Source organism: Embiotoca jacksoni, unplaced genomic scaffold (genome assembly GCF_022577435.1).
Source record: "Embiotoca jacksoni isolate LCO1_2020_lvr unplaced genomic scaffold, fEmbJac1.0.p SCAF_4, whole genome shotgun sequence".
In the NCBI taxonomy this organism is placed as follows: Eukaryota; Metazoa; Chordata; class Actinopteri; family Embiotocidae; genus Embiotoca; species Embiotoca jacksoni.
In genome coordinates, this window is record NW_027185392.1 from 10,561,557 (window position 1) to 10,577,391 (window position 15,835).

At 38.4% G+C, this 15,835-nt stretch overlaps 1 protein-coding gene across 1 annotated transcript; it reads right to left on the reverse strand.

Annotated features, from left to right (window-relative positions):
- Window positions 1-11,236: 11,236 nt before the first annotated feature.
- LOC138209132 (uncharacterized) lies at window positions 11,237-15,401 on the reverse strand. Its single transcript, XM_069167510.1, has 4 exons — window positions 15,298-15,401; window positions 15,086-15,167; window positions 14,493-14,828; window positions 11,237-13,963 (listed from the first exon to the last, which is right to left on the reverse strand). Exons 2-4 carry the CDS (start codon window positions 15,144-15,146, stop codon window positions 13,557-13,559), a joined length of 804 nt encoding a protein of 267 aa, XP_069023611.1. The 5' UTR covers window positions 15,147-15,167; window positions 15,298-15,401; the 3' UTR covers window positions 11,237-13,556.
- Between the last annotated feature and the right edge of the window lie 434 nt (window positions 15,402-15,835).

Here is a 15,835-nt window from a genome sequence, read left to right on the forward strand (position 1 = left end):
GCTCATACCAGTAAAGAACACATGAAGAAAAAGTAAAATAAATCTACAAAGGGAAAAGTATGGCATCCGTCTGCTGCTTTCACTTTACTGGGTCATTTCCTGGAGCTGCGCTGGAATCATGGGACACGTGGCGCAGTTATTTGATGCCTACAGTATATGCTATATGTTTTTACTCTTTTTATTATTATAATTAGCTGACAGTGTTGTCTTGTTGTTGTGTTTTCACTTTGGATTTAAACATTAGACAGTGATATCTGTCCTTACGTGGGGGAATAAAATCAACTGTCTCTTTCTTTTTTATACAAGATTCCCTGAGAAGTGCGTCCAGCTGTGATGCGTGTTTTTTGTGTTGCATCGGGCCACAAAATAGTGCGTAGGCTTGCTGTGCGCCCGTATGCATGTTCCCATGAGAACATGCATGAGATTTACATCCAACCATATTTATGCTTTTTTGCCAGTAGTCTTACAGAAAGGTTTTTTAAAATACAAGTTTGAAATGAAATATTTTAAGGAAAGTGTGGCCAAAGAGAAAGAATTGGATCAACTAGAACTAAAATATATATATATATTTAAAAAAAAAAAAAAAAAAGCCTAAACACCCACACACCCCGTTTCACCATCACTCTGCATGTTCTAAAACATCAATCAACCATAAATATCAAATGTCAAACAAACAGAAAAACCTCTTGTGACTGGGTTTCCAAGAAAAAACATAAACAGTGAAGACAGCAGCATCCCTTCATCAGTTTTGTGTGTGTGTGTCTGTGTTAGTCTGCATGTGTGTGAGATGATGACCTATAGTTCTTAGGTTTTAACCCATCTGGAAAGCTCTGCAGGGCTTCTGCAGAGAAGAAGGGCGTATTGATCGTGCTTCAGAAATTTCTCTTTTGAGAGAGGTCATAATAACGTAGCGGGCTCCTTAACTTGTCAGCCTCGTTTACTCTGCCGGCTGTTTGTTGTTCAGCAGGGTTACACGGAAAAAAAAAAAAATTCTCTGCCTACTTGCCTCTTTATGCAGCCATGACTTTTAACTATAGCTCCTGTTTAAGCAAAGGTTAAATTCACAGACCAAGGATAATACATAATAATTTTGTCTTGTTTTCATCTAATGTTTACCGATAAGAACACATGAATTAACAATCTTAAAATGTGATTGCAGAATAAAATGTTTCTTTATACAGTACATGCGCCATTCATGCCTGGAGAGGTGTTTTGAGAGACATTCACATTTTCGAGGGGCAGAACATCTCTGCCCTAAACTGAAAAAAAGGCACATCAAGCAAAACGAGGTGTGCGCCATTAACTCATCCCCCAGGGGAACCCCCACTTGGGTTCTCCAACATGACAATATTCCCGCTCACAACGCATTGAAAATGCACAAGTTTCTCACCCACAACAACACAATCGTCACTCCCCACCACTCCTACTCACCAGATTTGGCTCTCTGCTACTTCTTTCTGTTGCCCAATAATTTATCAGAAACTTTGATGTGTGCTCTCTGCTCAAGATTCAGGTTCATAAAACATTGCAGACGCACCTGGACTACTGTTCACAAACATATATGTAATTCACGTGATGATTTTGATTAAGTAACACATTTTTTAGCTCATTTTCTTGGAGATTACAGCTTCCCTGTGTCACATGCACGTCACAATACTGTGCATTGATCACGTGTAACAAGAGCAGTCTCTACAAAACCTTTTAAGTTTATTTAAGGTCCTTTTTTAGCTTTACTTTACGCTTTGGTGTAATACAAACTGGAAACTTGAGGTTTATCTGAAGAAATGTGTGTTTTTAAGCAAACTGTAACTCATCTGTTGGATATGAAATTAAATTGTTGTTGTGTTGTGTCCACACATTTTGTCGCTCCCTCTCATTTCCGGTTTGATTGATTTCCACGCTGCAGCTCTACACATTGATGTTGAAAATTGCTGATAAATATGTAAAATTCTTCGGTGTGAATTAAATGAATAGAGTTTTGGCTGAAGAGATGCTGCATGTGTTGAATGTGAAACTGTGACTCATGAACTGTCACAAGATCTGACTGCGATCCAAATGCATCACTCTGCTCAATGACCTACAGTTTCATGTGGAGATTTAGCTTAAAAAAACAACTCGGGGTGGACGTATTTTGTGTCACGTCCAGCTACGTCTGGAGAATTCCCTGGCCAACTGATGCAGTGCGAGAATGTGCTTTGGCAGATTTGGTACATAAAACATCTGACTGCTACGAATACATACTTGTATTTGCATTCTGTGTGTGTGTGTGTTTGGGTGTGTGGGTGGGGGGTATCTATGAATAAACAAAAGGAACGTGAGTTCTATTGTTTATTTCATGTATGAATGTTTCTGGTGTGTGTGTGTGTGTGTGTGTGTGTGTGTGTGTGTGTGTGTGTGTGTGTGTGTGTGTGTGTGTGTGTGTGTGTGCGTGCGTGCGTGCGTGCATCTGTGAAACACAGAACATTGCAAACATTTGTCAAAAAATAGGAAATATTTTATGAAATCAGATTGTTTGTTGATCATGAAAAGACTCTTCAGAGACACATTTTCTCCTGCTATTGTCAACAAAGACATTATGCCCAGTGGCATTGTGAATATTTGTTTGTGTGGGGGTTTTCTGTGTATGTGTGTGTCCCTGAACGTGAATCTGTCTACTTGCATGCTTGAATATGCCTGCATGTGTATGCATGCACAGCGTGTGTTTGCCTTCTGCATGAGTTTACAAAGGTCATTTTGTCTGGCGTGCGGTCTTTGCTCTCGTCCCAGTGTCTTTTGCATCATATGTTGACTCGTCCAGAGCAGAGCAGTGCGGGAACACGAAATGTGTGTGTGATTTCTCAGGGACCAAAGAAAACTTTTCTGGGAGCGTGGTGTGTCATTTGTATAATCATGTGCTGTATCACTGTTTAGGATCTCCATTTAATTACCACGTGTGCTGCTTTCCTGCAGTGTGACTTTTAAGAATTCTAGAAATTAAGCAATTTAGTTAAACTCTCTAAAATAAATTCTGTTCATTAGTATTTCAAAACAAATTTCTTCAATTGTTTTTTGTAAGATTCACCTATAACATGTTAAAAATCTTTGAATGTTAAACTGTTATATATTAAAAAAAAAAAAAAAAAAAACAACTGGCATGTCACAAGTCAAAAACTAATCTGAACACAATTCTCAATGCATTTAATCAGATTAGAAATAATTAATGTTTGAAATGTCCTGTGTTAAAGGCACGTTGATATCATAACCCTCCCCTCTGACTGGCTGAATGTTTTCTCAGTGACTTGTGCCCAGGCCAACCTCATTTTCTTTGATCTTGTAGCTTCCACGATGGAATGACCGCTCAGTGTTTTCTTCCACTTCAACTTGCACCCCATAAAATGTGTCAACTACCAGCAGATGGGAAGTGAAAATAAAGTTCACAGAAAGTCTTAAGAAGTTTTTTCATATCATAATATAATTTGATGTATGCCATCATTTTAGAATAGCCTTTGAATTGGCCCTGTCATCTTAGGGACTGTGATCCCCTTTGAAGAGTAAGCCACCTCCATTTAAGGTTCACTGTTCAAAGAGAGACCTGCAGTTTTTCACCATAATTGGGAACCACACTAGACTCTCCAAACAATTCCACCTCTCCTTCCTCCTACGCCCTCGCTCACTTCAAAGTAATCTGCTGTACTTTGAAAACACAAGTATACAGCACTCAGATCAAATGGATATGGCAATCTCCTTATTAATACAAAGAAATTGAGGCAGGCTCCCCCAAGCTTTCAAGCAATTACTAGAATAAGTGAAGATGTTCAGTGGGGATTGACCAGTTTGTCACAAACAATGGAGGGAAACTGAAGCACTGGAACATGTAAAGTAGTTACGGTCTCTTCGTAATGAAGACCATCTGGGGTTGGGCTTTATCCTCAGCTCATCAGACACCAATGTTGCCTCTGGTGCATTGACCCCTGTGCTCAAGCAGAGAATGAATGGTGGGGGATGTAATCTGTAGATTGAAGCGTGATGCTGAGAACAAGCACAAAATACCAAGAAAACCTCCTTTTTTTTCTCAGTACTGAAGAGTAACATATGTAAGAAGGTGATCTACATACACAGATGTGACTTTTTGACATGAGCTAATCAACAGCCCATTCAGGCAAAACCGGGAAGGTTTCGCAATCCTTCAGAGATGGCATGTTATGTAACAAGTGGGCTATATGAGGCTTTATTGATCTTTTAATGATTCAATGGGGCTTGATTTAAGTCGAGTTCAGTCTGTTCTCTTGCAACCCACCTCCTCCAACCTGATCATGTTATTGATATATATGACAAGACACGAGTCATTTGTTAGCTTGGTTTCATATATTTATACGCAATTACACCAACATATGTTCAGATATTGATTCTGTATTTCTCAGAATGGCTCAGTTATCTATCTATATATATATATATATATATATATATATATAGATAGATTATCCTGGAAAACACAAAGGCAATTTTGTATTACTAGTTTGTTTGCATTTGGTTCAACAATATCTCATCAGTCTATAAAATCGGCACTTATTTGGTCTTTGGTCTAAAAAAATAGATCAGTTTTCTTTTGGTGGAGCAGACAATAACAGAGCCCATACAAACAGAATTTTGTTCTATGATGTTGAAGTTTTCAAGGAAGATATCATGTAAACGATGCCCTACCCTGCTGTCTCTCCATTTTCATACTTATCCCTCAGTAGATGAAAGCAGGCCATTATTTTCTGAGACACTTGTTTTCTATTCTGTATTCCTGCCCTTGCACTTATTTTCAGCCATACCACATCCTATCTTAGTGGTTTTGTTTCAAGATGCAGTTATATGAACAGGGAAACCGGAAACTGTCAGTACCCTCCTTCACATGGACTGCAATTCATCTTCTTGACAATAAGTCTTGATTAAAAACAAATGACTGCTCAAGGCCAACCTCCGTCTTCAAGGATATTCCAAATAAAGAGGCCTTGTAGACTCAGTTTTGTTTGTTGTCAAAAGAAGGCTTTTAATTAAAAGCTCACACACTCTGTCTTAGTCTTTCTGCTGCCTATTCCGACATAAACAAACTTAACAAGCAATTGTTGTTACTGAATGCTCAAAAACGTCTTTATCGTAGCAAGATGTTTCAAAAAAATAATAAAGGTAATGATGTACCTCAAGTAATTGGTAATTATCTTTACGAGGTAAAAGGTGTAAAACAAGCAAAAATACCAGAGGAGTGGGTCCTCCTCTGGTAAACATGCAGAAACTCGCAAGGAGATCAAAAAGCACATGGACTACAATGAACTGGCACATCTTTTTCTTCTTTTAAGTTTTATGGCGGATGGCATCCAGTGAAAGGTGCATTACCTACTGTATTGGAGTGTGGACCAGAGTAACCTATCCCTTTACAACAACAAAAAAAGACCAAAAAAAGGAGCTGTATCAATTCGGTGACCTAAATTTGTTTACTCAATCCTGTTTCTTTCAAGTATTGTAGTACATTTCCTGCCCCCAAGGTTAATGCATCTTTTAGATTTATTTACTCAACTGCCAGCTTCCTCTTCAACCTGTCTCACTCTAATGTGAATTCCTGGCAATAACAATTGATATGATCTACAGATTCTGCTATTTTGCAGAACTCACATAGTCCTGTTGGGTGTTTATTTATTAGTTGCATTGTTCCTCAGTCTGGCTAATATGTTTTCTTCTGTGGTGCTTCTTCTGGATGTCCTCCCTTTGCCAACTTCTTTCTGAACAGCATAAAGATGTCTTCCTGTGTCTCCTGAGTCCCAACTGTGCTGCCATTCCTTAATAATATTTCTTTTGATTATTGATTTAACTTCTGCTTTGCTGAATAATGTCTGTCTTGTGCTGACATTCTAAAGCTTGCTTTGCTAATTTATCTGCTCTTTCGTTTCCTTTTACCCCTCTATGTGCCGGCACCCACATGAATGATACAAAAATACCCAAATGTTTAAGTCGGAACCGTGTTTCGTATATTTCATTGATTAAATCCTGCCTGCTAAGAGATGCGAATGATTGTAATGGCAATAATGCTGAACTGGAATCTGAACAGATGATGACCTTTTTTGATCCGAGTTTCGACACTCTACTTTGTTGCTACTCCTGACTTTACACCACAGCTCCTCTCTTGGCATGTGGTTACACATTTATGTGTTGACTTTCTCTATATTTCTCTATCAACATTCACAACACTACATTGCATTTGTAGTGCTCCTGGCATAAAACCATACTGTTGCTCACTAATTATCACCTTTCCTCTTAAATAAGCTTGTGTTACTCTTTCCATAACTTTATGCTGCATGTTAATGTGAGATGTAAATTGAGTCTTGCTCAGCTAGATTAGGTAACCACACTTAAATCTCAGCAAAGCTGCTCCAACCTGCAGCGGAGGTTTAGTGAGCCAAATGACTGACGATGAGGATGAATGGTGTTCTTGTGACAGCCAGAAAAGGATCTTAGATAAGTCTTTGGATTCAGGATTCTGCTTTCCCTGTGAAGTGAAGTGTAAGTGGTCATTTCCTAAGGAACATCTTGACTGATGTGAACGTGCATCTCTGGCTTTATTTTTTGCACAAAACGGTAAAGTGTGTTTTTTCATACACTAACTAAAGAAACATGCTATTATAATTTATATACATATTGTATTATATTAGCATTTGGAGTAGAACATTTTTCTATAAGCCTCGAGTTCACCAGTTTTGAAGTGTTTGCTGACATTTACAGAAAATGCAAAGGCCATGCAAGTTAATTTTTCGTTGGATGTTAAGCTAATATATTGTCATTCTAGTCATGTTTGTCTTCATAACTTAGATAATAGCCTATGTCTGGGGAAAAAATGTTGATCTTTCCATCTTTTCCCTCTGTGCCGTTGCATTTCCTGCATTATGTTAACTTGCTTAATTGTTAGCCTCTGTGGCTGTTTGATGCCATCAATGTTGCCGTTGCCTAGCAATGGTGATTTTACAACTTAACCACTTGAACACCAAGCATACGCGGCTCACGACTTCCCATGCCGTAACCACGATCTGACGTGTTCCATTTGAACGCAGCAACAGTACTGAACTCTTAAATAAAATGCATAATGGTATTAATTACACCTGTGCTTTTCCAGTTATATATTCCTGTTGAATAGGTTTTTATACACGTAACCACTTTACCAAACTGACACGATGGGATTCTGCCATGGAACCAAAGCACAATTAGGCTGAAATGAGAGTGAGTTGTGCAATGCACATTTAAACTATCATAAATATATTTGATAGAAAGGGTTAATGAGACTGCAAAGATTATTTCTGCACTAGTACCCCTCAATGGATTAATCTGTTCAACATTGAGTGACAGTAGGAAAATCACAGGTGTAAATAATACAGTCAATGATGGCTGAATTTTATGTAACAGTTCCATTTTCAGAGTTTACAGACTGTGTATTGAAGCATCTCAGCACTATAGCTGTAATATTTGGGTATCCCATCACGGCACTTCACACACTGATTGTTGAGAGGCTTTCTACAGGCAGTGTGTCTTAACATGAAGACATTCATCTTTCATTCACATTGCAGTCTTTGTTCTGTGACTGCTGAATACCTGGAGAATCATCGCTGGCACGCAGCTTTAAGAGTGTATATTGATCTTATTCATACCTTTCAACACATTTCTCCAGCTGTACTCTTCACATTCAATACACCTTACCCTGGATGTGAAAGCGGCTAAGGCAAAGCTCAATTTTCCTGCTGAGTTATTCATGTTGATCTATTCAAAGCAACAGCTTTACATAAAGCGATACAGGAGTCTGCATCCACACTGAATGGCACAAAATGAATTAGCTTTACCTCTACTAACTTAACTAAATTAGTCATTTATTCACTTTGATCTGCTATACACGCTATATACATTATCCACGGTGCAGAGGAGGGATGAACTGTTTCATTACAACTCCTGTGCTGTCGCCTGAGATATTTTACAGAATGTACACAGACGTTCGAGCCATCACTGCTTTATGTGTAATTGTGACCTACAATTACCGTTTAGAAGAATTAGATTGTAAAAGCATGTTGCTGCTTTCAGTAAAGGAAATTAACCGAATACAGTTACTCAGGAGCTGTACCTTTTTACTTGTACTGAACAAAATTTGAGGGAGAAATGTTCATTGCAGTAAATTTACAACCAAAATACATTTATTTCAACTGCCCTAAGAATGATACAATGCATAGAACTACTCAACAATATAAAAAGCAGTACATTGATCAATTTCATTCAACTACTCTGTAAAGGTAATGATTACATATGAATGCATCACAAATATTGATGCATGCCAGCAATATATTTCAAAAAAGTTGGGACAGGGGCAACAAAAGAATGGAAAAGTTGTCTAAAGATGAAAAAAAATGACTTCGGGGAACATCTTACAACTTATTAGATTAATTGGCAACCAGTCAGTAACATGAGTGGATACAAAACCATCCAGCTTGTTATCAACGCACAGTTCAAAAGTCAGCATCCATGAAGGTAAGGGGTGAATTAGTGTACGTCATGGGTGGTTTGCACATCTGGGAAGGTACCGTTAATGCTGAACGATAAATACAGGTTTCAGAGTATTATTTGCTGCCATCCAGACAACTACTTTTTTTTTTTTTGTGCTTTTTTCAGCAAAACAATTCCAACCCGCATTCTGCACTTATTACAACAGCCTGGCTCCATATTAGAAGAGTCTGTGTGATAAACTGGCCTGCCTGCAGTCTAGACCTGTCACCCATTGAAAACATTTGTTGCATCATGAAATGAAAAATACGACAGAGAGACCCAGAACTGTTGAGAAGCTGAAATTCTATGTAAGACAAGAATGGGACAACATTTCACTTTTACAACTCCAGCAACTGGTCTCCTACTTCTACTTGTGTCAATTTTGACTTTTCTGGCCACCTATTTGAATGTAAATCTCTTTTAGCTCTGTTGACTGTCTCCACCATCTCCCATGGGAAATATTGGGATCAACTGGCACTTTCTCCTACAGTACACTTGACACTGTGCCAAGCAACAGGCTTTTGATTGTTAACTGTAATCCTGGAGGCCAGGGACTTGGATAAGAGGGATCCTAAAGAGTACCAAAACAAGCTTTTCCTCAGATATCTACAGAAGTGAATGCTTCTTGGCCACCACCGAACAGATCTGTTACCATCACAGAAAACACTGCGTAGTTACCAGTCACGTTTTGCCCTCATTTCATTGAGTTAAAAGTTTCAGCCTCTCACTGCTCCCTTTTTTGCTGGTCAGTCTTCTGTTGCCTGAAACCCCAAAATGCGTTTCACTTGTGTCCCAAAAATAATGAACTGGGTCCAGTATCATGTCGCACCACAGTACTCAGTGGCTCTTCCAGACATCAATTATAGCTTCTTTTAAGTATTGCTTGCATATCCTTGCATCATTAGCTATTAATTAAATATTATGACACTGACAGGCCATTCAGTGACATGAGACTCTTTAAGGATATTTACTTATAATGGAGTTTTTATAGTGTGGAATAGCTGCTTTTACTTAAGCAAATAATCTGTTGTGCTGAACTGAGAGGAAACATACAGTGTTGCAGGCTGTAAACAAGTATTGATCTTTGTTGTTGATTTAAAACACAGTGGTATATTTCATCCAATATGTGTGCAGTGTGTGCAGCATGCAATGCTTTGCAATGAATACATGATTTAAAGAGTGCTGTAAATGAAGAACTAAAACACAACTGTGCCACAGCTGTGAACAACATCACTGAGCAATGTGTACTTTGGCTCTTGGGGCAATTAATCCCAAGCCAACTCCCCTTTACCGTAATGTTAGGTAACAGGCCTATCAGTGTTTCCCATGAATCTCAGCTGTTTGTTGACATAATCTGTCTTTTATCTCCTCTTTCCATCCCTCTGTCCCTGTTCTCCTTGTCAACCCCATCTATCCATCCTGTCTCACTGTTTGTCGGTCAGTCAGCTTCTTATCTTGTTTCTTTTGATCCATCCACCTCGTCCCTTCTTCTGTTCTTGTGTATGGAGCTAGTTGAGGCCACTCACCTGACCAACGACCACCTGACAACGCTGTCAGGGTGATAATGTAAACCTCCCTTTGGAGCAGATAACAGCCTACTGGGCTAATTGGTCAGACAGACACACAAAAACACATAAACACACATGAAGCAGGGCACACAGTGAGACACTTGTCAGTTACCATGGGAACATGACCCTAAGCCCCTGTATACACTCGCACATCTCGGTGAATAAACCGAAAACCCTCTGCCGTGTACTTTGCCCAGATGAGGTGCAGGAGAAGCAAACTTCAAACATTGACAAATGATGTAACAAGGCAGCAGGATCCCTGGAAGAAACAGGGTCAATGTGTTGAGGTAGCAAAGAAACTCCTGCTGTTCAGTTACAACACCAGCATACCTTATATTTCTGCAACAGAAACAAGAAATAACAAAAATAAAAAAACATGAATGGAGAAACAGAAGAAATACAGCTATAAATTTAAAGGTTTGTCTGTTTTATTGTACCCTAACCTATAGTTCACCTTTAACTCAGCAAACTGTCAATCACTGAAAAGGTTGTCTGAGTTTACTTGGACTAAGTGAATCAAGACATCTTGGACTTTTTGAACCTAGTGGATAAGCTTCAATATCCGAATATGAGTCCGGAATCAATATTTGTCCAGAAGACAGCTGTTAAGTGTGTAACTTGGTCCACCTTGTGGTTACAAGTGGATGCTACAACTGTAGAGACACTGATGCTGTTTGTTGAAACAGTAATAACTAAAAACCAATGCACTCTGATGTGCAACATTCATATATATATATCATGGAGCTTTTGATCCCATCACAGCAGAAGCAGCTGTTTTCATTTTAATTTGTACTTCAAGGACTACTGGCGTAGGTTGGCTTGGGGCAAAGCCAAAAAAACTCAGCATGGATGGAAATTTGATGAAGTACAACTCCAGGAGTGCTGTGCAAACTTCAGCTTTGTCTTTTAAGTTTTAAATAATGATATTTTTGCAAATTGTATTTTTCAGGATACACAGATGTCTGTATTTATTTATTTGGCAACCACTTTAGACCAAAGCAACATAAATGAGGTACAATCCAAGCTGCAAACCTCCAGTTTGTTATTGCCTTGGAGAAAACAACCAGAAATCATATTTTTATAATAAATTTCAATCTTTATTTCCCATTTAAAAATAAATTACAGTAGTATTTAAGCAAAAATAATTTGTCCACATTGTTCGATAAAATTCCTGAAAAATCCCAAATATAAAAACAGTAATAAAACAGATTTTCAATGTGTTAAAAAGCCACAGCGGATTTCCTGCAGACCTTCTCCTGCATGTTTGTTTTTGTTTGTACCATTTCCAGAAAGCCATGACTTAGTGATTTAATTTCTTGCTTAAAAAAAACAAAAAAAACAACTCATTGTAATTTATTCAGACTTCTGTTGTATGACATTCAACAGGAAACAAATACAAGGGTATGGAGCACATTATTATGATTGCTCCGAATATGAATTAAAGACTAATTTAAAAAGATTGTTTTTATCATGGTCAATCAGACTTTAAAGGCATTACTTTTTGACCATTTGTGTAAATTGCATTTATTTTGCCCTGCTAAATATTTGTACAGTGTAAACAGACTATATATCATTTTTATAGTCAGTAGTGACATTTACAAGATGTCAGTCAGGAGCAATGATTTTCAATTTTTTTTTTTTTTTTATTCCAGCCAAAACAAATTAAAGACATCACAAACATTAAATTTTTTTTAGCAAGCATATCTGGACTGGTGTACGTGTATGCATTGATGTTACGGGTACATAAATCTAATTAGATGTCAGATTATGGGGACCCAGCTTTAAACCCTTACATATAAGGATAAAGACTTGTAAAGGTTCGGGTGGGAAAAGCAGTAGTAATAATTACAGTCTCTTCAAGTTAATGTTATGTCCTCTGAAATGATGTAAACATGACTCTTTGTGTTTGTGCCTGTCAGGTCTGTGTCTGGATGCATCCATGCATTCTGTAGTAGTCAAGGTGACCTTGAATTGGTTTACCCACAGGACTTCAGCCACAGCACTGTCTTGCTAAAAGCTCAACCTTCACGTGCATGGCACTGATTTAGCGACACCATTAGCAGGGAGTCGTTCTGACTTTAAAAGGCTCTCAAATGTCTGTTTGAGGAAGGTGCACTGAGCCGTTAAAAAGGTTTTGGCCTTGGAGCTGGGTACTTCCTCTGGCTTTAAAGTACCATATACAGTACCTAAAAAGGTTTGAGTGGTGAGAGACTGAGAGAAAGCTAAAGAGTAAAATTATTTCTATCTGTCCTCTAATTCATGCTGACTGTTGGGCTGATGAAAACAATAAGATATACTCTGACTTTTGCCCACACATGATCTTTAGTTGTCTGTTCATATATACTTTAGTCAGTGTATCCATCTGAAAGGGTTTGTCCACCCAATACCACTTGCCTCTAGTGATATGTGGCCATGCAGTTTGTATGTTGTTTATCTTGGTCTCTCAGATTTCTGAAACTACCTGAAAAAAACTGAATGGAACTTTTTGTGTTGTTATCGGAGCACTGAATAATTATATTTCCCCATCTCCACAACATGTCCACATCTCTCTGGATAATCCACAAACCTCACCGTAGACAGTTGTCATGGGAACTACTTTCTACATAAAAATAGTTCCTATAAAGCGTCAACTGTTAATATTTTACATCTGTGAGCACCACAAGACTTTCCCCTCCATTCTCATCTCAGAAGATAAAATCAAAACCAAACTGAAAGCTGATTGCATGGTTATATACCATTAGATGTAGATGTGGACAGCCTACTGTCCAGAAGTTACTTGTATCACGGATCACTATTCTACTCGCTCAGCAGAGGGCAGCATCCATCCACAAACCATAGACAGAGCTGCTGCTCCATTGTCAGTCTATGTCTTCCTGTTTGATTGTTCAAACTCAAAAGCTTCTGTATTTTTGTAAAGACATTTACAGAGGAGTTGTATTCTGTTCAAGATTTTCAAAATTTTTTTTTTAATGTAAACACCTGTCCATAGATATTTTTGTATTCTCACTCTAAATACATACATACACCTGAACATAATCTGTGGTTTGAAGGTTTATAGCTGAAGACTAAACTGAACCAGCAGCCAGATTAACTTCTTTAACATTTTGTTTTTGCACATTTTCATACTCAGAGAGTGTAATAAAACCAATATGCTTCGTTCTCTCATCCATGACTCTCAAAACAACAAAGGGATTTTATACAGCGTAATGATTAACGGCTCCCTTGTTATCATCTCTCAACAATCTGTAATTTTCTTGTTCACTTCAGCCAAGTGCTAAAAGGAAGAATTATAAACCTTTGGACCGTGCAATATGAGTCACTTAACTTGGAACGCTGTAGCTCAGATTTTTGAAAAAATGCCTCAGTACCTTATTGTTCCTCATCAATGATAATCATTGCTCCTCCCTGATGTCCGATCACACTTCATGATGTAAATTTACTTTGACAAATCCATTATTTCAGTGTGATAGCAAGAGCGATTAAAACACAGACAATTTTCCTCATAATTTCCTGTGATCTGACTCCATTCCTTTCCGAGTATGCAGGTCCCCATGCTTTGGCTCTACTCCTGGTCGGGACTGCTGCACGATTCAGAACCAAAGCACTTGCAATGTATCTACCAGATATGGTGCTCTTCAAGGAACAGTTGTAGGGCACATTTGAGCCGTTCCGCCCCAGGTAACTTTGGATAGTCAGCTCACCCTGTCTATTCACACTTTTATAAGTGGAGATTTTAAGAGACTCATCTGAGAGGTTGTGGGAGCCGTGAAACCAGTCCACATCTCCGTCTGGGCAGACGTGGTGGAAGGTGCAGGTGGGGCCGGAACTTGTAAAAGCAGCTTCAACTTTCCCACAACACTCTGAGGGGAAAAGCACGAGAAGAGTTTTGAAATCAAGGTGACATACAAAACATTGGGGACATTTAATGGTCTCACTTAACATGATACCATCAAAAAACCACCATGCTTTACCCATTGAACAACATTTTTAAGGCACGTTGCTTGAGTATATCCATCTTATTGTGTTTTACAATGACAACTTTTGGGTTGCAAAGTTGCAACAAATCAGTTTCGCTGATATCATTCTTCCATCATGACAACTTTCTTTGTTTCTACTTGCAGGTATCCTGTTTGAATGGAGGAAAAGTTATACACAAACTGTCTCACACTATTCGGACATATTTGAAAACAAAGACAGGAAGGAAAAACACTGCTTCTCAAGGTGCAAGATTCCTAATTCAGCATTCAACACATTTGTTTGAGCTCAAGACTGAACTTAAGTTTTTTTTTTTAAGTATATATATTCATGACAGTAATATTAGAAATAATGCAAATAAATATTATTGTTTCTAGTCTGTCTGTCTATCTAAGAATAACTGTGGACTCTGACCTTGTAACTCCACTCTTGTATATCCATGGGCTGTTCCTTGGTTGGAGTGTTGTTTGCACCTGTAGGGCTTTGAGTTTCCGCTCTTCAGAGGCTGCATTTTTTGAAAGATGAGGGACAGTCGTCCGTATTCATACTCACAATGGAAGTCACTTAAAGAGTCTCTGTGGTGTGTGATTTCTCCTTCAGTGTTTACAGAACATAACGTTGCTTTGTCTTGGGACCACTCCATGTGTTTGATTGATAGTCCACGCTGAGATGAGGATGCGTTGCAGTTGAGTGTAACTGGTTTGCCACACTCTGCAGTAATCTTGGGACTCACACTCAGGTTCACCAACCCTGGTGACGCAGATACAAATATACTAAAATGTACTGAAAACAAATGTGTCTGGATATTTTGTTTGTCTTTAAGTTAGCATTATTAGCAACACAGTCACAACTTAAATTGTATTAATATTTCACCCTTTCAGTCTGTAGTTGTTTCCAGTTTTATATTAAGACAAGTTAAGACCATAAGTGCCTGCAACACATTTACACACAACAGACATTTAGACAAAAACATTGCTGCTGAAAAAGTTTAAAGTAGTTTCACAAACCTTGTGTTGTGAGAGTCAATGCAGGTAGAAGCCAGAGCATATGCAGTGCTGTGAACCCCATTCTTATCTCTTTTATATTCCACTGTAACATGGAGAGCCAAAAAATTAAAACAGCTTATTTTAAATGCAAACTACAATAGTGATACCTTGATCTTAGCGAGATGATTTAACCCCCACATGTCTGTTAAGTCTTACATTTGAGTGAAACTGACCTCTGGATGACTGTTGCTTCTCCGCAGCTCTTCTTTAGTGCTTGTTGCCCTAGATTCCTTATGGTGCTGTAGTAAATATGTATTGTTCTTCCTGGAACCAGAAGTTAATCATTGCAGACTTATGAAGTGGAATTACCAGGAAGGCTGAAGATTTCTGAGGAGGATGTGTGCTAAAACTATAGACAACATGGGATAGAAGAGGAAGTGTGGTGTGTGCGTGTGTGAGAGGAAGGGAAAGAGAAATTACAGGCTGACAGTGAAGTTCTATTTATGAAAGCTGCCACAAGTAGAGACTTGTATGACTGCCTTTGATGTGTTGCAGCAGTGCTCTGCTGCTTCATTTCACTGCATTCAACTTTGATATTGATTTTTCCCATGAGGTCATTATTTAACAATGTTCAATCTGCAAGGCAACAGCCACAGGGGACATTCTTTAATGTATTGTACACCAAAGAGTTTCTCACATTCAGTTAAGGACTTCATTGTGTCTTTTTGTGAAGTCATGAGTCAATTTATCGGAAGCAGTTACACAATAATG